Below are 26,695 nucleotides of genomic sequence, written 5' to 3' on the forward strand. Positions count from 1 at the left end.
AAGATATTAATATAGAGAGAAGATATAAAGATAGAAGATGTTAATTGAATAATTTTATATTTCTAAAAAAAATGTATTTTTCATTCTTTCCAGCATTTCCATTTTTTAAATTTATTTAAAACATTATAACGTCATAATAATAATTAAAATACCCTTAAAAATAATAATAATCATTTTAAAGAATTGCTATTTTAATAGAAAAAATATATTTATATATATATTAAAACATAAAATTATTAAAATATTAAACAAAAAAAAAATATAAACTGCGAACAGATATTTTCAATTAATAAATAAAAATTTTAATTTATTTATATAAAAAAAGAAAATGCAAAAATATATTAATTAATAGAAGATGAAATAATTTCTTTAATGGCATTTGAACCATAATGACGTCACAATTTGTTCACAGCATTTGCTAAAAAATTGTGACATCATAATGGTTCAAATTCGCTGAAAAAATAAAGTTTTAATTATTTAAAATAAAACGTTGAAAAAAAATGCACGCGCGCTCGCGCGCGTCAGTTTTTGCTAGTTAAGTAATTAAAAAGCTTTTTTGAATTTTAGTATATCTATTAAATGAACATATTTTAAATTGACGTTTTGACACTTTAATATTCATGATAATTTTTTGAATTTTTTTAATCCTACTTTTACGGTTTCAAATTTTTTTGGAAAAATTTATTTCACAATACCAGTTAATAATTTAGATTCTACATTAAATAGAGATTAAAATAAGACCAAGAGCGCTAATAAAAGTTAATTAGTTTTCGAGAAATTAAAAAATTCCGAAAAGCATGCAAAATCCAGTATTTTTTCTGTATCTGACAGAATAGTCAACGAAAATTCTTCGATCAGGTGTCAGTCTTTTCATAATTTCATTAGCTTTCAGGAAAAAAATACGAAAACTTTTGTCATTCTTATTTTCTACGTTTTAAGCATTTTTCCACTCATGAAAAAAGGGGCGTCCTGATACTCACGGACGGTAGTGTACTTTTATATTTTTCATCAAAATTTTCAAAAAAGTGTTATTTTCGAAAAATTTAGATTTTTAAAACTTTAATATCTCTGGCTAATATAGACAAAAAATGTTCAATGAAGGCTCAAAAGATGCGTCTGAAAAAACTTTACAAAACTAAAGAAAAACATTTATAGGTGTCCTAACAATTTTTTTAAGTTATGGCCAAAAAACGTTTTTTTACAAAATGAAAAAAAAATATAGTTAAACTTTATGAATCGGGCTGAAAATACTCTCATTTTATGTCCCCGGTGAGACCTGCAATTTAAAAAAAATTGAGGCCTTTAGCTCTTTCTTGTTCTGAGATATTGAGGTAAATGTAATGTTAGTACACACACACACACACACACATCGGGACATTTTTCTAAAATCCGTTTTTTGGATTTCTGCACGGAGAAAAAGGAATAGTTGACACATCCAGATACATGGATATCACAGCCATATTATATTGCAAAATACGGGATATCCATAGTTAAGGTTGCTGCATCCATATTCTATGGCTAGCTGTAAATTGTTGAAGCAGCAAAAGATCTATGGTTGGGTCCATAGTTGGGTTGGGTCCATAGATCCATAGTAATGGAAATGGGAAAGAAAAAAATTTGAATCACTCAATTAATTAAATTCCATGTCACTTGAGATATTTTATACACATTTTTGTTAATTAATACACACCACTTATTGAATAACTGCATATTAACGAAACAAATTATTAATCGATGGGGGGGAGACACGAACCCTAGACCTAACGCGTACTAAACACTAACGCTATCCACTATACTATAGACACAACTACAATATTTGAGCATATAATATTCCTTATATACTCTACACATATTTCATGAAAATGAATTTACATAAACACTAATAGACAATAACGATAATAAATAATAAACAATTATAACACTATTTATACACAATAAACTCACAACGTGATTATATAGACGTGGCAGGAAACCGACGCGACGGACAAATTGAGACGACCATTTTTAAATGGATGCCATGATAATGAATTGCGCGCAACATGTATCGAAATTTTAAACTAACTATGGATCTCCTAACCAAAGTTTATATGGATGAGGCAGCCATATGTGAAAATCCATAGCATAAATTGTAAGCCCAACCATGCCCATGGATGTCACATCCATATTTTATTTAACAATATAATATAGCTCCCTCATCCATTAAATATGGAATGTGCTTCCATTCTGAAAGTTGTGTCTTCCATTGAATTGGATAACACAACAATATTCTGCTCAACAATATTTTTATGGATATCTCTTCCAGACCTTTTCTTTCCGTGTGAGATGAAATTACATGAAAATTTTTTTAAAATATTTATATGGGCAATACCCATTCGTGAATAAAGTACTAGAAGATTAGGTATAATAAAAAAAGTTTATAAATATGTCAAAAAATCACAATCGAAAATTTTGCTAATACAATCCTTCCTCTATGAGGAAGCAATAATTGAATTTTTTAGAATAATTTTATTACAACCTTTAATTTTTATGTCCCTAGCATATATTTTGATAATTTTAATAACTTTTTACTTTATTTTTATTGAAAATATTAAAGCTTGATAAGATGAATCAGTTATTCCAAAAGGTTTTACATTAATTTATTAAATAGATCAATAATTATTCCAATTTGTGCGAGAGGGTATTTACTTGTGTATTAGCGTGTACGCTCCTCCCTTGATAGTCACGTAATGGAGCATTATTACGTCACTGTAATACCACATAATATAGAAGTAATAATCAGTAATACCCTGTAATAGTTCTGTAATACCCTATAATACTAGATAATACGCGTAATAGCAGGAAAATTTAGTGTATTAGAGTGTTCACCATTTTAACCAGTAAACAGTGAACACTTTTCCGGATGAAAATTAAAAATTTGATAATTGTGAAAAAAGTTATAAGCTTTTAAAAGTTGTCCCTCACTTTTAACCTTTTTGATCGTAATCGACATATTTATCATTTTTCATTAACAAGACAAATGGCACATCAAAATGACTTACGGGAAATAAAAGTTTAAATTATTAGAATTATTTTGAGACACACACGGAAAAAAAATGTTCACGAATCTCTCGTGAACTAGTATATCACTTTTGGATGGGACACAAAATTCTTGAAAATCAACAAACACAGTTCGTCAAAATTTCATCAACTCCTTCACTAGAAACATAGTACGGTTTCCGAACTTTTCGTCAAAGTTAACGAAAAATTCGTGAACTTTTAAAAAATGCTAAAAACAAGAAAAAATAATTTCCAAAAACTACTTTTTTATAGTATTTCACTTTATTTGATAACTTGACGCCTATTACGCACCCAACTACACAGAATACACAATTTTATCGCCATTAAAATTCGTAATTCGCTTCACGGGATTCGAACCTAGTACCTATACCCTATAACATAATATTTCTAACAACTAACCGCCACGGCTAAATCTAGATACACTGTCCTTCGACAAACGAAACGATTAGCTTTGTCTGCTGTAAAACTCAGGACCGTGCAAAGTAGAAAAAGTCCCTTATCGTAACTTTTAATTCATTTTATGAATTATTTGTTTCACAAAGGAAATTAGCAAACAAAAATATTCACTAAGTAATAAAAAACACTGATTCTAAATAATAACTTTCATCAAAGAATTTTCCCGAATGTAAACACCGATGAAACCGACTGAATGATGAATGCTTGATCAGCCATATTTGATGCGCATTACGAACTGCGCATACTACTGACACTCGCGAGTTAACGATTTTTTCGTGAACTTGTACCCCTACTTTTGACGAACTACTCTTCCTTAACAGTTCATCAAAAATTCTTTAACTTTGTTTCAGTTTTTCGTTGACGTTCGCCATTTCTAATCAAAAGTGAATGAAAATTTTGAAATTTTGTGTCCCATCCAAAAGTGATATACTAGTTCACGAGAGATTCGTGAACTTTTTTTTTCCGTATAGTAAATTGATGTGCCTCGTGTCTTCAAAAAACTGTTGTAATTTAAATAACATAAAACACATGCGTGCAAAATTTGAAAACGACCGTAATTCGAGTGATACTCCACGAAAATCAAAAAAAGTATTTGAAAAGTACTTGCATATATTTTCGCATGTGCCATTTAACATCCTGTGAATGTGCTTCAAGAAAAAATAGTTTATTGCAAAGATAATGTAAAAATATTTGTCAATTACGGTCTACCGTAATCGACCAAAAGTTTTTAGAAAAGAAATTGTTAAGTATGAAGTTGTCGATTCTCAATTTTTTTTTTATAGAAACTGTTAATAAATAAAACTGTAGGTTAAGTTTGAATGTTTATTTTGATTTTTTTCACAGAATAAATGATCCAAAAAAATTAATTCTGAAAAAATAAGATATAAGAAAAAAGAAAAAAATGAATAGAAATTGGAAAGTTTATGAGTGTTAAATTTAAATAAAATGTATCTGAAAATTGCAAGGTAAACTTTATACATTATAATTTCATATTTTTACAATTCAGTTTATTCAAAATTTATTTTTAAAATAAAAACCATTTTAATTTTTTAGTAATTCAAACAAAACAAATTGTTCATTTCATGACCATTTAGCTTTCTCAATACATAAATATTTGGCAAAATTTACACTTTCATATGCCAATTGCTTCTTTTTTATGACAGAATAATCATTTCAAAATATTAATATTAACATTAAATAAATTATGAAAAAATTACAAAAGTTGAATTTTTTGTGAAAAAGAAAAATATTTATTACTTTTATAAATTTTGATAAAATATATACTTTGTATACATTAATCGATTCGTTTTCTTGTCAGGAATGTAATTTTGAGAATAATTAATGAAAATATTAACAGATAAAAAAATTATTTCAAAAAATACAAAAAAAAAAAAATTTTCTAAAATTTTTAAATAATTTTATAAACAAAATTTTTGTAGATATTTTTGAAAATCCTTGTGTCAGATTTTAGGTACTAATGACTGCAATAAACCTGAAAAATTTCAGGACAATCCATCAAAATTTGTCTGAGATAATTTGTACACAATTTTTTGTGACATACACACACACATACATCTGGACATTTGCTCAGAATTGAATATACATATGGGCTACTCCACGTGAGATTTAAGTCGACCTCTTAAAATCGGCCAAAAATATTTTTTTTCTATTCTGTATCGAAAAAAACAGATACGTATTTTTTTATTTATGTTTAATTGTCCAAATTTTCGAGTTATGAATTTTCGAAAATTTGGACTTCTAATTGTAGACCTATATTCAGTAGTTTATAAGTCCGAAAATATTGAATTTAGGAAAAAGTTGTCAAATAATGAAAGTTTTAGTTTTCTTTCGACTTTTAAGAAATGTAAACAAAAAATTTTTTTTTATAAACAAATTAATTTTTTTTAACTTTGGGCCGGATTTTTTTTTATTTTTTTGTACCTTATAATATAGAGAAGATTTTCCAAAAAGTCCTGAAATGGGCCTGATGTGTTAAATGAGTTTTAAAATATTTTCAAAAATCACTTGCAAGCATCACAGTGGGATTTTTTTACAATTAACTTTCTAAAACTGTCTACAAGGTATAATTTTTAATATATTTGAGTGTTCTTTGTTTTAAATGAAAAGGTCTACGCTGTAAACAGTTTTAAAAAGTGAAATGTAAAAAAAATCCCACTGTGATGCTTGAAAGTGATTTTTGAAAATATTTTAAAACTCATTTAACACATCAGGCCCATTTCGGGACTTTTTGAAAAATCTTCTCTATATTATAAGGTACAAAAAAATAAAAAAAATCCGGGCCAAAGTTAAAAAAAATTAATTTGTTTATAAAAAAAATTTTTTTTTAATAAAAAATTTTAAAAAAAATTTTTTGTTTACATTTCTTAAAAGTCGAAAGAAAACTAAAACTTTCATTCTTTGACAACTTTTTCCTAAACTCAATATTTTCGGACTTATAAGCTACTGAATATAGGTGTACAATTAAAAGTCCAAATTTTCGAAAATTCATAACTGGAAAATTTGGACAATTAAACATAAATAAAAAAATACGTATCTGTTTTTTTTATACAGAATAAAAAAAAAATATTTTTGGCCGATTTTAAGAGGTCGACTTAAATCTCACGTGGAATTGCCCATATGTTCTAGATGAAAATGAGTCCATACCCTACTGAAAATCCCTGTATAAGATCTTGTACAAGAAAATGCACACGTTCAGCAGCTGAACTTGTACAAGAAAATGTACAATTTCTTGTATAAGGATTTGAAACAAGTTCTTGTATTGGAACTTGTACAAGTACTTGTACAAGAAAAGAAACTAGTACACTGCAAAAACAGGTGTCTATATTTGAGACACTTTTGTCCTCATTTGTAAGACGTTTTGGGATGTCTTTTAGGAAGACGTTAAAAGTGACTATTTTGGAGACGTTTAAAGTGTCTTCATTCAGATGAAATTTACTGCTTGAATCGATACATAACCTAAAAATGCATGTATGCATTGATATTGCGCGGGAAACTTTCATCGAGACGAGGCAAGACGAATATTACCGAAGATACTCGAATACACAAAATGTCTTTTATTCAAAGTGTCTTACTTCGGAAACGTCTTAAATTAGCAAAAATGACTTAAATATAGACACTTTTACCGTCTACATTATATGTCTTAAATTATAAGCACTGAAAGTGACTTGTTTACATTTGTAAGACGCAAGAAGTGTCTCAAATTTTTAGACTCTTTGCATGAAAGACAGATGAATTAGTCATTTATTCCAGACTAGACGTTTTCAAAACGTCTAATGTCTTAAAATAAGACGTTTCAAAGACGCCAGTTTTTGCAGTGTACAAGAAAATGTATATGATCTTGTACAAGTTCATGTACATGTACATGCATTTTCTTGTACAAGATCATATACAGGGATTTTCAGTAGGGTATAACCTTCTTTTGAAAAATTGAAAATCGTCACGAATGCAAAGCTTCCTCATGAGGAAGCAAAATAAGAGAAAAGTAATGTTAATGACTAGTAAAATAATATAATAAATATAAAAGTAATATATTATATAATAATATAATTATTATTATAAATTATAACCCCTTAGTTATACTACCGTCCAAAAGTATCAGGACGATTACATTCAACTCTATGGAAAAACATGCCATCACTTTTTCAATCATATCTCGGAAATAAAAGGAGGTACAAAAAAAAATTAAATACGGTTAGAAAGCTGATTAAATTCTGCGTAAAATAAGCCGTCTTTGAAGTCATTTCGTTAATTATTTTTTAAGTTGTAGAGTGAGAAAGAAATAAAAAAAAAATATCATATTTTCTCATTTTTGTCTCTTGACTTCAACTTTTTCAAAAATCTAAAAAAATTTAGATAAAATTTTTCTAGAAACACAGAAATCTTCGTTAGAATTTTAGCTTTAAAATAAGCCTTCGAAAATTAAAAAAGGTTAATCCGTCTTTGATGTATAATTAAAAATGTAAAGCCGTGTTTCGACCGATTGGTGCATTGAAATTCAACAGTGACGACTCGATTGTGGCTTCGCGCGGCAGCGAATGAGAGAGAAAGCAGGGACGAATTGATGCGGGGGAACGATGAACTTTTGAGTTTCTTTATATTACTCGTGAAACATAATTATTTATTATTCTCCAGCAAAAATTCGTCCCTGTTTTCTCTCTCATTCGCTGCCGCGCGAAGCCAGAATCGAGTCGTCACCGTTTAATTTCAATGCACCAATCGGTCGAAACACGGCTTCACATTTTTAATGATATATCGAAGACGGATTAACCTTTTTTAATTTTCGAAGGCTTATTTTAAAGCTGAAATTCTAACAAAGATTTCTGTGTTTTTAGAAAAATTTTATCTAAATTTTTCTAGATTTTTGAAAAAGTTGAAGTCAGAGACAAAAATGAGAAAATTTGATAAATTTTTTTATTTGTTTCTTACTCTACAACTTAAAAAATAATTAACGAAATGACTTCAAAGATGGCTTATTTTACGCAGAATTTAATCAGCTTTCTAACCACATTTAAGTTTTTTTTGTACCTCCTTTTATTTCCGAGTTATGATTGAAAAAGTGATGGCATGTTTTTTCATAGAGTCGAATGTAATCGTCCTGATACTATTGGACGGTAGTGTAATTACTTTCAACTGTTTTCGATTCTAAAAAACAAACACCTGTTAAATATTTTTTTGTTGCACGTTAAAAATAATTCGTTAAAGGTTATAGAGATATTCCCTTATATTTGAAATTAACAAATTTTCTAATTTGCACTATAATAATAAATGGAATACCGCTTTTCGCGCGCGTAACATTTGCTAGTTATTAAAAAAAATTATTATTATTATTAATTATTATTATTTATTAAAAAAACTCCATTATTTTCAAAAAATTCTTCAAAACAATTCAATTACCTATTTAAAAAAAATTTGAATAAATTTCTCGTTATTTGATTTATTATTTGATTTTATTTACTATATTATATTAATTACTATTATTCACTAAATTAATTACACTAAAATTAACCATTAATTCTGTTAATATTTTAGCAATTATTGTGTAAAATATTGTTAAACTATCACATACGTCGTCAATGAGAGCGACAACTTGTTGGTTGTTGTCTAATTTTTTGTAAACTCCAATGTGAGGAAGACTTTTTCCAATTATGTTTTCTATTTTCTGTACTGGACCATTTGTCTTCGTATCCGATTGAGTTATTTCTGCATCCAAAGATAATGGATTTGATTGCAATTTAATTTCAGCTATCTTTTCCTCCCGGAGTTTCTGATATTCTCCAAAATATGGAATTTTCTAAAATTTAATAATTAATTACCTATTAAAAAAATATTCCAAATTCTATTTAGAAAACTTACTTAATCTAATTTTTACTAAAGTTCTTATTTCTATCCTTAGAGAACATTTATTTTTTATTCTTTAATTTCTTATTGTTAATTTAAAAGAAATTTTTCATTTTTAACTTTTTATTCTTTAATTTTCCGAAATAGAAAAATTTTCCTCAATTTAAAAAATTAAAATCTAACCCGTTGACTGTCGCTGACGCTGATGATATGCGCAAAACTAAGACTGGCCAAAAGTGTTCATGACGCATATATGCGCAACTTAAAAAGGTGATTAAAAACTTCTTAAATGTTCCTGAAACCGGTTCCTCGGGGGTTTTTGATGTCGCTGATTACGAATATGATATTCGTTTATAAAAATTCAAAATGGCGGAACCAATATGGCGGACGACAAAATAAAAAAATTGATTAGATTGACTTCAAACGTAATACTTGGGGGTTTTTAGGGTCGCTGGTTACGAATCTGACATTAGCTTTTCAGAATTAAAAATGTTGGATCCAATATGGCAGGCAAGAAAATAAAAAAATTGATTAGATTGACTTGAAACTGAATACTTGGGGGTTTTTGAGGTAGCTGATTACAAATCTGACATTATTTTTCTAAAATTCAAAATGGCGGATCCAATATGGCAGATGACAAAATAAAAAAATTGATCAGATTGACTTGAAACTGAATACTCGGGGATTTTCTGGGTTGCTGATTACGAAACTGAAATCAGTTTTTAAAAATTCAAAATGGCTGATACAATATGGCGGACGACAAAGTAAAAAATTAATTGGATTGGCTTGAAAGTTACTTGGGGGTTTTAGTATTACGTTGTAACGAACCGAATTAATTATTTAATCGCAGTGACTTAATTATCCGTGATTCAAATGTCGATGTTCGATATTCGATTGTTAACTATCGGTTATCGACCTTGCGGCGTATGAATCGATACGATACTTTTCAAAATTGATAGAGCAAACGACAAAACCGCGTGCAAGGCAAAAACGACGCTAACCGGCAGATTGTTGCGAGCACCGCTTAGAGACACACGAAATAGTGTAATAGTCGCGATTGTATTACCATTTTGTATTTTACTATTGTTTATTAATAAAGTTTATATTGTTCTATTAAAATTGTTTGTCGCGAAATTAGTGAATTCCTTATAAGTGTCTGTTGTCGATAATTGTGGATTATTTTTCCAATCATAGTAGAGAGCCAGCGTCACCGGTAAGTCCATCTCTTTCACATGGCCATTGCTTCATAGTACTTGCGGACGTTCTTTCTCTCGCTCTCTGCCACTGTAACTCCACCCAAAGAATCTTTATTGAGAATTGTGTGAGTGTACATTGTGCTCTCCGTCGCGAGTCGAACCCGTGCATTTAAAGTAAATTCTCATCACATTTTAAATCAAATCTCGCGATCAGGGTTGTCACAACGTACCCTACTGGAAGTAAAAAGATAGAAAGAGATAGAATTTTGGAAATAAAAAGAGATAAAGATTTTTCGATCCCTTTAACCCTTTAAGGACCAAATGTACAAAAATTTTATCCGAACTTTGGGAGAAATTTTTAGTATGAAAACGGATTGCTAAAAAATTTGCAATAGACATTTCTTAAAGCTCAGGAACCGCTCTTTCGAATGCTGCAATAACAAATATTGAAAATTTATAAATAAACAAATTACATACAGTTATTTAAAAAAAAACACAATTTTTAAAGATTTTTTTTTGAAAATCAAATTTTTTTTATTATTTATGGCGAAGGAATACGTCTCAAAGGTAAAAATATCGCGTCAAAAATGTCTAACCTAAAATGTTGTAAAATAAAAATTAGAAAAAAACAAAATGGCGGATCAAAAATGGCGTTCAAATTTGACTTTTTAATAAATAATATACAGCAAGTGCACACTTTTTTAAAAACCTCACAGATTCGCTTGAAACTGGTTACTCGGGGGTTTTTGGGGTCGCTAATTACAAATATGATAATAGTTTTTAAAAGTTCAAAATGGCGAATCCAATATGGCGGACATTTTTTCAAAATTTCATCGGATTCGCTTAAAACTGGTTACTCGGGGGTTTTTAAGGTCGCTGATTACGAATATGATAATAGTTTTCAAAAATTCAAAATGGCGAATCCAATATGGCGGACACTTTTCAAAACTTCATCGGATTCGCTTGAAAATAATTACTCGGAGGTTCTTGGGATCTCTAATTACGAATATGATAGTAGTTTACAAAAAATAAAAATTTCGGAGCATATACATTAATTTTTGTAATGTTTTACAGTAGTAACTTCAGAATTGCGTTAACTTTATTTTGTTGTAAAATATTTCAATTTTTATTAAAATAGCCACTTTGTATACCCAAAATATTATACCTTTTTATTTCCAAATTTATATCCCTTTTTATACCTATATACTTTTATCTCTTTTTATTTATCTTTGCTGCAAATTTTTATCCTTTTTAATATATAAAGAATTAATTAACCAATATTATTAACAATATTAAAGACTTTATAAAGTATTACAATTTCAATTGAATTTATTATTTAAAAAAAATATTTTTAGAGTTTTCGTACTTCTATTTATAACTTATTTTTCACAAATCAAGTTTATGATTTTTTATGATTTTTTTATTTATTTGTTATGAAATTATTATTTTTTGTTTAAATCTATATTTCATTTCACATTGTTAACTAACATTGTACACATAACACTTAAACCTAAATTTGAAAAATCTCGCATGCAGGAGGGCTCGAACCCTGAACCTTAGGGACGCAAGTCGAATACACATGTCACTCAGCCAAGCTAGTAGAATTAAAAAAGATAAAATAAGGGTTATTAGAAGAGGTTGAGAAAAAAGATGAGATAAAAAGAGATTGAAGGGATTAAAAAAGGAAAAGTCTGGGATAATGGAAGGTCATAAGCAGAGATCAGTGTTTTCTTATATTAAAGTAACGACAGAAAAGGAAGAAAGTAGATAGGAAAAGTATTGAAGAAGATAAGAAAAATGTTATTCAAAAAGATTGAGAAGATGAGAAGATAGAAAGCGATAGTAGTAATAAAAATGGGGATAGATTAAAAGAAATAAACTTTATCTGTTTCCATCTCAGAGATAAACAAATATTCAAGGAGATAGGATTTGTAAAAAATTGGATTGTTAACTAATTGTTTTTAAAAAAATTGTAATAGGATTTTTTTATTCTAATAGAAAAGAGCTAGACTCTGATAGAACCGAAGGGATAAAAAGATACAAGTATGAACTGAGATTTAAATACCCAGTAAAAAAAAAAGTATTCAGAATAGAGAAAAAGTATTGGTGGAGACGTTCGGTGAATGCGTTTTCGCGACAAAACCGTATTGGTGGGTCACGGTGAATACATTTCGCTTACCGTGAATACTTTTTTTAAAAACTTTCGATTTAAAGATTCCTAAGCAAAGTTGAGAATATTTATAAAGAGCGTAAGTGACCTGAAGTATAAAAATGACTATTGCGAGAAGGAAATAAGAAATTTTGAGAAAAAACGAAAAATTAAATGTGACAAACAGATTGTCAAATGTTGATCAATTACCATATGCTTTTCTGTGCCTACAACGTATGATGATTAAAAGGAACTTTGACGTTACCGGCGGAACTTACTGTTTCACATACATTTACTTGGATTTCTCAAGTTTCTGTCGGTATCGTCAATGTTCCTTTTCATCATCATACGCTGTAGGTTTGTCACATTTAATTTTTCGTTTTTTCTCAAAATTTCTTATTTCCTTCTCGCAATCGTCATTTTTATACTTCAGATCACTTACGCTCTTTATAAATATTCTCAACTTTGCTTAGGAATCTTTAAATCGAGAGTTTAAAAAAAAAGTATTCACGGTAAGCGAAATGTATTCACCGTGACCCACCAATACGGTTTTGTCGCGAAAACGCATTCACCGAACGTCTCCACCAATACTTTTTCTCTATTCTGAATACTTTTTTTTTTACTGGGTAGGGATAGAAAGGGAATGAAGTGAATAGTAAAAGGATAAAAGGCGATAAAGTAAGAGTTATTAAAAAAGATTGAAAAAAGGAAAGATAGAAAGAGATTGAGAGGAATGAAAAAAGGATAACCTGGATTAGAAACAAGAATATTAAAAGAGATAAGTATGTTCTTAAATGAAATTAGAGATAGGAAGAGATAGGTGTGGATATTGAAAGTATTAAAAGAGATGAAATAAAGGTTATTGAAAAAAATTGATACAGAAGAAGAGATAAAAAGTGATTGAAGTGATAAAATGGAGATAGACTAAGATAGAAAAACTTTATCTCTTTCTATCTCAGAGATAAAAAAATATTCAAAGAGATAGGATTTCTATCCCTTTACTTCCAGCAGGGTAGCTGCATGCAACGACGCGTCTAGTATATAATCTAGTATATAAAAAAAAATTTTTTTAAATGTATAACAATTTTCAAAAAATAAGAAAATAGAATGTAAAATCCTATGGCAGCCTCCTCGTAATATATTCTGGGGACGTGAATTTAAAAAATTTAATAAACTATAAAAATTAAATTCACCAGCTAATGTCAGGGTATTTAACGAAATTTGATTTTACAAAAAATTAGTATACTGGTGTCAGATTAACCAGTTTCAAACAAATTCAATAAATTTGAAAAAAATTTCCGCCATATTCAATCAGATAATTTGAATTTTAAAAAACTGATTTCAGGTTTGTAATCAGCGATCCTGAAAATCCCCAAGTAACTATTTTCAAGCGAATTTGACCAGTTAACAAAAATTTCCGATATATTGGATCCGCCATTTTGAATTTTGAAAAACTAATGTCAGATCCGTAATCAGCGACCCTAAAATCCCCCGAGTATTTAGTTTCAAGCCACTACCCAATGGGAAGTAAACGATTGGTTCAATAATGGGCCATGCTTGGCGAACTCCGTTCCATCATTGGAACATTAATGGCAATTATCATTGGACCACCATTGGTTTTAGCTTGGGATGATCACGCTACTGCCAATGATCGGTAGCCAAGCATCGGGCCAATATTAGTTGCCAAGGAATTGCCAAGGAAACAAAATCAATTTTCAAAAGCTTGATTTTTTATTGGCAGCTAACAAAAAACCAAGGTTTTGAAAATTGATTTTTTTAATTATTAATTAAAATTTATTTTAAAAAAAAATATGTTTCAAAAATATATTTTTTTTAAATATTTTTTTTAATTAATAGAACATATTTATTTAATTTTTCACCTCTGGTAAAACAAAGGTGAAAGACTGATAAAAATTCCCTCACCGTATATCTCACAATGGAGGGATGCCTGTAAATGCTTTTGCAATTCCTTGGCAACTAATATTGGCCCGATGCTTGGCTACCGATCATTGGCAGTAGCGTGATCATCCTAAGCTAAAACAAATGGTGGTCCAATGATGGTTGCCAATTGTTTGGCCAAGAAAAAACCATTGGGCACCAAGCATGGCCCACTATTGAACCAATCGTTACCATTGGCAACTTCCCGTTGGGTATAATTAATTTTTTATTTTGTCGTCCGCCATATTGGATCCGCCGTTTTGAATTTTATAAAACTAATGTTAGATTCGTAATCAGCAACCCTTAAACCTCCGAGTAACCAGTTTCAAGCAAATTCGACAAATTTTGAAAAAATTTCCGCCATCTTGGATCCGCCATTTTGAATTTCGAAAAACTGATCTCAGATTCGTAATCAGCGACCCCAGAAACCTTAAGGTACCAAGTTTCATAAAAATCCATTAAACATTTTTTCAACATGCACTTTTGGCCCAAACAGTGGAAATCTCGTTGACAGCCAAGGGGTTAAAAAATCTAAATTTTGAAACGTGAAAATACTTCTCCCAGTGCATGTGTAAGAGAAACAGGTTTTCCTTTCTGATGCTTCAATGTTGGAGGACTCTGTCCATCCCAATTCTTCGTTTGATCCAAATTTTGTAAATATAAAAGCGCCTTCAGTCCAGTTATATAATCATCTATTACAGTAAAATCCTGATTTTGCACTGCACTGCAAATCTGAAACAATTAAATTCGAATTTCAAATACTCTTAATATTTAGTTTCAAGAAAATCTTATTCTTCTTCATTTCTTCAAAATAATTTCTTTTTTTTCCCTCTAGCAATTTCGAGATTTTCAACCTATTTCTCACAAGTGATGAATAATTTTTGAATATTCAATATATACCTAAATACAATTGTAAACGTACAAAAAATATCGAGTAGTCCGAAGCTGTTCAAGAAAAATATAATTCGCAATAAGTCATCGAAATGAATTATAAAAGTGTTGGCAAATGTGAATATTTGTTGGTGTTGAACTTTGATGGGCAGAAATGTAAAAGAAGAAAAAAAAATTCAAACTTTGAAGAACGTTTACAAAAGGACCTCGTGTGGTAGTTGCGAGAAAGCCCTCTTTGGGAAAATTTACCCTCCTACCGTTGTGTTTTTCTCTGTAAATGAAAATTTGTGAAAAAAATATCCTTCAATGATTTTCTGTCAAAATGTTCACCTGACAAATAAGTCCAACGCACAATTGGTTCGCGAAAGTCGTTCGCGAACGACATGCAATGCATTCGAGGTATAATGACATTCGCGAAGTAGTTGTGCTTACACTGAGAGAAATGGATAGTCAGATTTTGATGTTAAAAAGATGATGTTACACGATACTATCATTATGCTACTGCCAACCATCACAGATGCTAAAAAAAATATAGTTATGCTACCCAGTACTACCAAGATGTTACTCCTGATGATATTGATGGTAACGGTGACTATCTAGATAGCTGTCTGTATACGTAGCTTTAAAGATGGTCACCCTAACCACAATTATGTTACCCACTACTATAAATTTCTCTCCGTGTAGCCCTATAATAATTGACGCCATAATGTGAATTTAATTATCAGATTTCGACTGAATAATTATAACAGTGACTTTTAACACTCGATTTTTGAAAATTTTTTAATTTCAGTTTGAATTATTTACAAATTAATTTTTAATTTGGAAAAACTTTACTTTTAAATTCTAGAATTTTTTGTTTGGAAAATTATTATTAAAAATAATTTTAGGTACTAATAATTATTTTTATTTAGGGCATTTCCATAAAGTTAAAAATTTTAATTTGGTTAAAAAAGGTAAATAAATGAATTCCACTGAAGAAAATACATCTAATTTTATGCTTCAAAAATTCTTTTTAAATAAAATAATTTAAAAACTATATTTTGAGCCATTTTTATACGCTATATGAGTACAAGTGTAAATTCATCTTGCACTAAGAGAGTTATTTGAAAACAATATTTCACTGATTTACTGGCATAATATAAATAATTTCTCACTTTCATAAAATATTAGATATTCGAAAGAACTCTATAAAAGAGTTTTTAAATATTTTTCCTGTAAATTTAGTATTATTTAATGTAATTAAAAACTTTTAGGCAACTGCCCAGATAGCAAAATGCCTGGCTTATGGCCAGCCCCTGTTGACAGGCACCCGCGTGCCTGCAGGCTGCATGCCCTACATTTCTGATTTTTTTAATTTATAAAAATAATTTATTTTAATGAAAATAGGGTAAGTGTACTAATTCCTGCGGTATTTTGGTCAAGACGTCTTTTAACTATAAAATATATTTTTTATATTCATCAAATTGAACTTATGTCTTATTAAATTTGTAGTTTGTGTTATTAAGATATGTTTACAATAAATAACATCTCTAAAATATAATTTATTTTAATAAATTTAATGAATTAAAAATAATATTCAATGCGTTTAATTCTGCGCGTTTGAGTCAGTTGCTGCGCATCAGTTGCTGCGCGAATTCAATTCCTGTGGGTCAGTTTCTGCGCATAATTTTGTGCTTATGTGTATAATACCGCAAACTACTATGAAATCAAAATGGGACAATGATTTTAATCAATGTTTAATTGAATAGAATATATATTTATTAAAAATAAATATATATCATATATTAACAAAAGTAACAAATAATTTCTGAATTATCACATTTTTGAAACATTTAGTTAAAACTTAATAACAGAATTCTTCCTTAATTAATTTATGTATTTATTAAATTTTCTTTAGTTTTTCCTCCATAATCTTCATTTTTTCTTTCATTTTCATAATTTTTTCTTGCTCTTTTTCAAAATAGATAGTCTATTGTAACCAGTCTTAGTTGATTTTCTGAGGGCGCAGAAATTAAATCAAGCCCAAATTCTGTGTTAATTACTACTCTTAAAAATAAAATATAATAACAGACAAAAATAAAGTAAAGTTTAATTTTTCTTTTAAAACAAGGTTTTCTTTATCTAAAATCATCATAATAATAACCACTTTAAGTCTAAAAACAATAATAAAGCCTTTTTATGTAGGTATTTTTGCACCACCAGCAAAGTTAGCAATGAAAATAAATAAAACCTTGCACACGTCAACTTTTAATTAAAATAAAATACATAAATATTAAGTTTTGGTATATACTTCCTATATCTATTTTAAAACTTACATCGTTAAGTAATTTTTTAAAAAAATTTCAAAATTATTTGTGCCCTGAACAAATGTATTCACTTAAATTATTAAAATGCCGCAGAAACTGAAGCACCCGCAGCAATTGACGCACTTACCCTAGATGAAATAATAAACAATATTTATGAACTTAACAAAATTTTATTTTTTTGCAAAAAAAATATTTTTTATGTACATGTAATTTATGTGCATCAATTTACAACGGGAAAATATGCGTTTATTTATTTACAGATAGAAACAATTTTTATAACTTCAAATCTCGAATACAAAGCTAACTTTTCATCACGAATCTTTTTCCCATAAGCATAACCTAAAATTCTTTTGCAAATTAAAACCCCACCATTTTTTTTATGTCAGACACTGTTACATACATTAGCACCAATGTTTCTACTAGTCGTAACAAAAAGCCATCGTAACCCACCATCCCCTTAAAGACTTACTTAATTTGTCAATGACTGCCCTGCCAGATTTGGATTTACTATATGTCCACTTTTAAAGTGGACAAATGGTGGACATATAGTAGACATATGGTAATAGTGGAAATAAACTATTTGGGTCACTCCACTGACTTTCGTCTGGGGGTTGTTGCGGCTATATTTTGATAAAATCTAGTTTCAAAATATGTAAAACTAAAAGACTTCTTGATTCCATTAACCACAATATTATTCCGAAAATTTTATTTTTTTAAATTTTATTATTAATCAAAAGTTGGCCTCTCAGAGTGTTATTTTGTAACCTTAAATTTTGCACTTTTTTAAAATCGTTTTTATTCAATAATTATTTTATGTCATATAACAGAACTTACCAAAAGCATAAATCATTTGATAGTGAATCAGGAATCGAAGCAATTACTATGAAAATATATTATTTTTAATTACTAAAGCGAAATCGAAAATTTTTTTCACAAAAAAATTTTCCGATTTTCTGAAGACTGTTACTTTTTTCTCAAAGCTCCTAAAATTTCAATCTTCTCCGTATAGCTTAAAAGTAATATAATTTACTCAATACTAAAATTTGACGTATGTGTTTTGCTTCGTTTTTAAAAAATTAATTTTTTATATTATTCACTTAAAAAGGTTAATTTTAGGACTTGAAGTTAACCGACCAATTTCACATCACTCTATTTACACGTTGAAAGTCGATGAGAATTGTATGAAAGTAACCTTTTTAAGAAAATAAATTCACTGCGTCTATACGTCCGACTAGCCGGATAAAAAAATTTGTCCGGGTACTGTTAGCCGGACGCAATAAATTCGTCCGGATACTGTCTAGCCGGACGTTTTGCAGCATAACACAGCTGGGTCTAAACGTCCGGCTAGTAAAATACTAACTAAATAGCCGGTCAGCCGGATAAAATATTTAGAGTCTAAAACGTCCCGATAAATTAATGAAAGAAATTTTATCTGTATATAGTAAAAATGAAACTGAAGTTAACAATGTTGATTCAACGAAAAAATGTTTCTCTGAAAAGTTCAGGATACAAATTTTTCTTAATAAAATTGTTCATGTAAACGATGGGGAAACATTAGTTCGTATTTTTTGTGACGGATTTTCTAAAAATCACGAAATTTCAACTAAAACCAAAATTATTGTTTCTTTGCCTTGAAAGCAATTTTTTTCTTTTCATGATTATCTATTTTAATGTCAGAAACCATTTAGAAAAAATTTCAAGAGGATGTAAGACAGGGAATGCAGTGAATTTGAATTTTTTTTTGTCACAGATTTGACGAAAATTCCGAAATTTCAAGTAAGTTATTAATTTATTTTAATTATTTAGTTTAATTAATTTTCTTGACTTGGAAGCAATTTTTTTCTTTTGAAAAATATTTATTTTAATATCAGAAGCAATTTTAAAAAGATTTTAAGAGGATCTAAGGCGGGGAAAGCAGTGATTTTGTATTTTTTGTCGTAGATTTTCCAAAAATCCCGGAATTACAATTAAAAAACAAAAATCACTTCTTTCCCCGCCTTGAATCCTCTTGGACTTTTTTAAATGGCTTCTGACATTAATATGTTAAGTCTAAATGTAATAAAATATAATTTATTTAAATAAAATAATTTTTTTGAAGAAGAGTAATAGATAAATGTTACAGTTACTATAAAAGTTTAATCAAAATTATAATGTTGAATAATTTGAAACCCGTGTAATCCTGAAGAAGATGAAAATTCAACTGGTAAAATTGTTATATATTCTATATTATCTAGTTGTCATTTATTCAAATGCTGAATTTTTCAAAAGGTAACTTATTAAAATATTTATGTTATGCAAAACTTTATTTTCTCGAACCATTATTAACTCAAATTACCATAAAATATATTTTTTAATGTTTATAAAAATGTCATATGACATAATGTTTACTGTAACAAATGTTAATTGCAAATAATTTTTTTATACTCGAATTACCACTTTTACAATGTTAAAAAATCCAAATGGAGTTTTAATCTAAAAAAATTGACTACCAATTATTATTACAATAATTGACTATAATATTTTATAATGAAGAATAGTCAATTCTTTAACATTGTAAAATTGGTTATTCGAGTATAAAAACATTATTTGCAATTAACATTTGCTACAGTAAACATTCTGTCAAATGACATTTATAAAATAATATTAAAAAATATATTTTATGGACATTTGAGTTCATAAATGTTCGAGAAAATAAAGTTTTGCATATCATAAATATTTTAATAACTTACCTTTTGAAAAATTCAGCATTTGAATAAATGAATAAATTTCAAATTATTCAACATTATAATTTTGATTAAACTTTTATAGTAACTGTAACATTTATATATAGAACTATTACTCTTCTTCAAAAAAATTATTTTATTTAAGGGTTAACACCACTCTAGAGGCAGAAAAGAAGACCAATTTTTGATGATTTGTTTTGGGAAAATGAAAAAAGGAATAGGTTTTATTTTTGGAGGGTTTGTTAAATACATATTGAATAGTGTAGAAAAAAATTTTTATTTTAAATTTTATAACAAAATGGCGACGATAAATTTTATAGTAACAATCGACTAATCTTTTTCTTAACAAAACGTCCAGAAAGATTTTTTGAAAAGTTCAAGTCCTGGAACAGAAAACAAAGAAATTTCATGATGTATATAATATACACGGAGAAAAATATAAAATAACTTTTACTACTTTTATAGTAAAAAATTTCCAGTAAATTTTTTACTATAAAAGTAGTAAAAGTTATTTTATATTTTTTTCCATGTAAACTTTGGAAGTGCATAAGGGTTTTTTATATATCAATTTTTGTAAAAATCGCGCACTTTTGGGTACAATAATCGATTTTTTGCCAGAGAGTAATAAAAAGTAAATTATTTATAAAAAATAAAGTTTACATCAAATTAAAAAATCTGTATGTAGTTCCAAAGCTTATAGTATTTAGTTTGTAAAATTTCTTTACTTTTTGTTCCAGGACTTAAACTTTTCAAGAAACCTTTCCGGCCATAAAAAATAGTCGATTTTGAATATGAAATTTACCGCCGCCATTTTGTTATATAATTTTAAAAAAAAATTCCACACTTCAATATGTATAATTAATAAATCCTCCAAAAAGAAATCCAATTCTATTTTTCATTTTCTCAAAATAAATCATCAAAAATATAGGTCTCTTTTTCTGGCTCTAGAATGGTGTTACCCTTAAATAAATTATATTATTTAGTAAATGCGAATCGGATAATTTGCTTATTTGCTGAAAAATAAATTCTATGATAAACTCACTTTATTAACATTTAAAACTTTTTAAATGGATAAAACTACGATTAGAACTTTTTAAATTCCGGAAATATACAGGCGTCCCAAAATATTTTTGTGAACAATAATTTTTTTAAGACTTACAATCTTTAAAAAATATTGTATTCTTAATTTATAGACATTTTTTAAATAAATAAATAAAAAAAGATATATACATAAATAAATGTTAGTCTTCTATTTACATTATTTATTTAACAAATATGTGTTTGTAAACTCTGCATTGAATATATTTTAATGTTTATTTATCTAAAAAAAATTTATTATAAAATATTTTTTGTAAATATTTATAAAAAAGCAAAAAATTAACGGAGTGTCTATTTGGCCCGTCAGCGGGCCAAATAAGTTACTTTTATTATTTGGCCCGTCACCCCAGTTCCATACATTTCAAGACGGGCCAAATAAAAAAAGTAGTTTATTTGGCCCGTCAGATAACAAATTAGCTGTAATTAATAACAATAGATTATTATTATTACTATTTTTACAAATAGATTAATTTAATCACCAGGTACTATTTTTTACATGAATTTGACAGATAATGTAATAAGCAAATTCTTCTTAAAAATTTTAATAAAATTCTTTGAAACGATTGAATTATTTTTAAAAAACAAACGAATTTTTCACAAAAAAATAAATTATTTTGGCAAATAATCAAATTCTCTAAAACTCAATTAGTTTAAAAATCTACTATTTTAATACAATTTCACGAAAGAATTTAATATTATTTATAAACAAAATTTTGATAAAATTCTACGTGAGGTGAGAATTCAATTATTTTCATAAATAAATACATTTTTCGCAAGAGTTCAATTATTTTTATAAATAAAAAAATTATTTTCAGAAATTCAGCTATTTTACAAAATTTAAATAAAATCCTTCTCAAACATTGAATTATTTTTATAAATATTAAAATTTTCACAGCAATTATAACTTTAAAAAAAATTTTATAAAGTCCTTTGGAAGAATTCATAAACAAAATTTTAAGAAATAATTAAATTAAAAAAAATCGCGCAAATCCAAGACTTTCTCATTTTTTTATGAGAATGTAAAAATTGTATACTTCGGAAATTTTCATTATTGTAAAAATAATATTTTAATTTTTATATTTTTAAAAAGTTAAATTTTAGAATAATTACAGTTAAAGTGAGAAAAAGTGTAATTATTGAAAAAGTAAATAAGTATTTAAATATTTATTTAACTATGAATAAAAATTAGCCTTTTTAAGAAAAGCAATTGAAATTTTTTTTAGTTAAATTCCCGTAAATCATTTTAAAAAATGAAATTGGAAATTTTCATTGATATTGTATGATTTATGATTCATTTATATTTTAAAGAATTTTATTGTTTACTTTTAAAAATTATTTTTAAATATAATTTATAATCCCTGGCGGGTTGGGTTACCGTAAATCTACCCAAGTTATGGTAGATTTAAGGTAGGTTTTGGGTAGACTTAAAAAATTGCTATTATTCAATGAAATATTATAAAATAAATTATTGGGAATAATAAAGTAACATTTGTAGATTAAATTTTTAAATTATATTATGTAAATTAAACAATTATAAATAAATTATTGATATGTAAAAGTGACAAAGTAGTTTCCAGTGAATATAGTGGGTTTTAAATAGCATATTTAGTGAATAATGAAAAGAAAAAATTAGGAAAACTTATTTAATTTAACAAAAGTAATCATTAGAGCATTCATTTATTACATATTTAGGGCAAATTAATGTTTACTTATTGAATAATTAATGTTTAAAGTTGGAGATGTCAGTTCTACCGTGAGATGTATGCGTGTGTGTGTGAAGCAATGATAATATACTACTTGATATATCGCCGCGCATTTCTCACGACAGATGGCGGGACTGACATTCGAACTCCTCTGTTTTATCCACATTCAAAACAAGAAATAGGAAAACCAACTTTCCAAGATGAATTTTATTTAAAGCAATTCTAAAAATTGTATATTGAAATTAACCTTTTTTTAATTTAATCAATTTCAATGACAATTATTAGTATATTTAATAAAATATAAAAAATAAAAAAGCAGAAAATAAATAATTATACTAAGAAAGATAAAATATGCAATTTTTTCCCATTTTTCTAAAATTAATAGAAAATTTACTTTTTAGACCAATTAAAATGAGATTCTAACTCCTCCTACTTTAAAAAAGCAATTTTTTATTCGTTGGTTCAACATTACAAAAAGGGAGTGAATATTCAATTTTTAAAAAGTTACATTTAGTCTTAACCCATTAAGAAAAAAAGATGTCTGGCCAATAAAAATAAACTCCTCCTATTTTCAAAATGCAATTTTTCTATTTGTTAGTTTAGTTAAACAAAATGGAGAAAAAATTAATATTTAAGAAATAAAACATATAATTCCAACCCCCAAAGAAAAAATGAATGTTCTAGACCAAGTAAAATAAAATTTAAACTCCTCCTTATTAATCAAAGCTTTTTTTCAATTGTTGGTTAAGCTAAACAAAATGGAGAAAAAATTAAATATTTTAATTTAAAACATACTATTCCAACCCCCCAAAAAAATAAATGTTCTAGACCAATTAAAATAGAATTTTAACTCCTCCTTCTTAAAGAAACCTTTTTTTCTATTTGTTGCTTCAATAAAACAAAATGGAGAAAATATTAAACTCTAAAAAATATAAAATTTAGTCCCAACCCCTCACGAAAAAAGAGACTGCTATTAGCCAATAAAAAAAATCAAACTCCTCCTACAGATATATTTATTTATGGGTTCAGTTAAACAAAATGGAGAAAAATTAATATTTAAAAAGTAAATCATATATAATTCCAACCCCCAAAAAGAAAAATGAATAATTTAGACCAATTAAAATAAAATTTAAACTCCTCCTTCTTAAAGAAACCTTTCTTTCTATTTATTGGTTGAGCTAAACAAAATGGAGAAAAAATTAATATTTAAGAAATAAAACATATAATTCCAACCCCCAAGAGAAAAAATGGATGTTTTAGACCAACTAAAATAAAATTTAAACTCCTCCTTCTTAAAGAACAAGAGTTCTTCAATAGAACAGAAATATATGATTTATTTTTTAAATATTACTTTTTTCTCCATTTTGTTTAACTAAACCAACAAATAGAAAAATTGATTTTGAAAATGGGAGGAGTTTGTTTATTATTTTTATTGGTCTAAATCATCCATTTTTTCTTTGGGGGTTAGTATTATATATGTTTTATTTTTCAAATATTAATTTCACTCAACTACACGGAGAAACTTTTTCTTATAATATTAAATATATTTGGTTATGTTTATTCTAAAAGTACGTTAGAATGTGAGGATTTTTCGTGCGTTGTGCTAATAATTTCAACATTAATACGAAAATATGATAAGTTCGTTATATATTAAGCAACCTTCGGTGTACAAAAATTACTATCTGCATTAGAAATAGTCTTATTTTTCTTTAGAAAAGAATAAAATGCTAGTTTTTGTTTGTGAAATAATACGGTAATTCTAACCTTTTTTCCACATATAGATAGAATATATAACAGACATTCTAACGTAGCATACCAATTTTGGAAGGACTGCGGGCGGACTTAACCGATTTCGCCCGAGCATCACCGAGACCATCACCTGACGTCGCGAACTAACCCTAATGTTTTCGAAGTTGAAATTCACACGTGTATGAAAGAAAAAAACCTTTTATTAATAAACGTGAATGTCTCCTCATGCCAAATTAAATTCAAGAACTGTTCCTCAATATAACATAATTTTTTTCACGACTTTTACTTATTTACATAATTTGATTAGTAAGTTATTTTAAAAAATGCTCTCTCTCGAAGGCACATATTTTTCCACTCGTTTAATATATAAGGACGATTCAGCTGTGTACTTCTAACGAATCGTGCGATCTTTCGGTTTCCGTGACCAATCGTCGTGTCTTTACTTGCGTGTGCGTGTGTGCGTTAATAATATAGGTTAGGTTCTTACGTCGTGTTAAATATATTTACCTACAGTTACAGTGACATACACTAATGCCATCTACCATCAGATCCAAGTATCACTATCGTCTCTATGAGTATCTATAGACAATTAATTTGTTGTGTTTCTTTTTAATTCATGGCTTTCCCAACTTTGCAAAAATTATTATTTTCTTTCTAAAACAACATACTAATTTTCGTTAGTTTCCTTATGAAGAACTGTAAAATATATACTGAATGAGTGTTTTTGATAGTCTCAATAGCAATTTCTATAACCTATGTCGTTTTTCCCTTGAATCTAACCTAACATACTAAAATGTCTCACCAGTTTTAAGAATTATTGGTATTAAAAGTTTCTCCGTGTAACATATCAAAAATTGCATTTTGAAAATAGGAGGAGTTTATTTTTATTGGCCAGACATCTTTTTTTCTTAATGGGTTAAGACTAAATGTAACTTTTTAAAAATTGAATATTCACTCCCTTTTTGTAATGTTGAACCAACGAATAAAAAATTGCTTTTTTAAAGTAGGAGGAGTTAGAATCTCATTTTAATTGGTCTAAAAAGTAAATTTTCTATTAATTTTAGAAAAATGGGAAAAAATTGCATATTTTATCTTTCTTAGTATAATTATTTATTTTCTGCTTTTTTATTTTTTATATTTTATTAAATATACTAATAATTGTCATTGAAATTGATTAAATTAAAAAAAGGTTAATTTCAATATACAATTTTTAGAATTGCTTTAAATAAAATTCATCTTGGAAAGTTGGTTTTCCTATTTCTTGTTTTGAATGTGGATAAAACAGAGGAGTTCGAATGTCAGTCCCGCCATCTGTCGTGAGAAATGCGCGGCGATATATCAAGTAGTATATTATCATTGCTTCACACACACACGCATACATCTCACGGTAGAACTGACATCTCCAACTTTAAACATTAATTATTCAATAAGTAAACATTAATTTGCCCTAAATATGTAATAAATGAATGCTCTAATGATTACTTTTGTTAAATTAAATAAGTTTTCCTAATTTTTTCTTTTCATTATTCACTAAATATGCTATTTAAAACCCACTATATTCACAGGAAACTACTTTGTCACTTTTACATATCAATAATTTATTTATAATTGTTTAATTTACATAATATAATTTAAAAATTTAATCTACAAATGTTACTTTATTATTCCCAATAATTTATTTTATAATATTTCATTGAATAATAGCAATTTTTTAAGTCTACCCAAAACCTACCTTAAATCTACCATAACTTGGGTAGATTTACGGTAGCCCAACCCGCCAGGGATATTATGTACTAAATATGTTTATAATTTGCATCTTTACTTTGACCCAGGCGGAAATTTCCAACCGGCGCGGATCCTAGCCCGTACTGACGCCGGTGTAACTGTACTGGCTCGGAACCGCCTGCCAACCGAATGTGAACGGGCATTCTACCGAATAGTGACTAGGCCAGGAGCGCGCTGGCAACCGGCTCGGAACTACTACGCGTCAATGATACCGCCATATTTTCAATACTTAATTGAATGTATATTTAGGACTATTTCAATATTTCGTTAAAAAAGAAACTTGTTA

The 26,695-nt window shown here is 27.8% G+C and overlaps 1 protein-coding gene across 4 annotated transcripts in view; it reads right to left on the reverse strand.

Moving 5' to 3' along the window:
• LOC122499775 (dihydropyrimidine dehydrogenase [NADP(+)]) overlaps positions 1-26,695 on the reverse strand; it is a 258,962-nt gene that overhangs the window by 6,923 nt on the left and 225,344 nt on the right. For all 4 annotated transcript variants that reach the window (XM_043608280.1, XM_043608282.1, XM_043608283.1 and 1 more), the window contains 2 exons: positions 14,710-14,886; positions 8,600-8,824 (listed from right to left, as the gene is read on the reverse strand). In XM_043608280.1, the coding sequence (XP_043464215.1) occupies positions 8,600-8,824; positions 14,710-14,886 (402 nt within the window). The remainder of the gene's footprint in view (positions 1-8,599; positions 8,825-14,709; positions 14,887-26,695) is intronic.

This window comes from Leptopilina heterotoma, unplaced genomic scaffold (assembly GCF_015476425.1).
Source record: "Leptopilina heterotoma isolate Lh14 unplaced genomic scaffold, ASM1547642v1 Lhet_176, whole genome shotgun sequence".
NCBI lineage: Eukaryota > Metazoa > Arthropoda > Insecta > Hymenoptera > Figitidae > Leptopilina > Leptopilina heterotoma.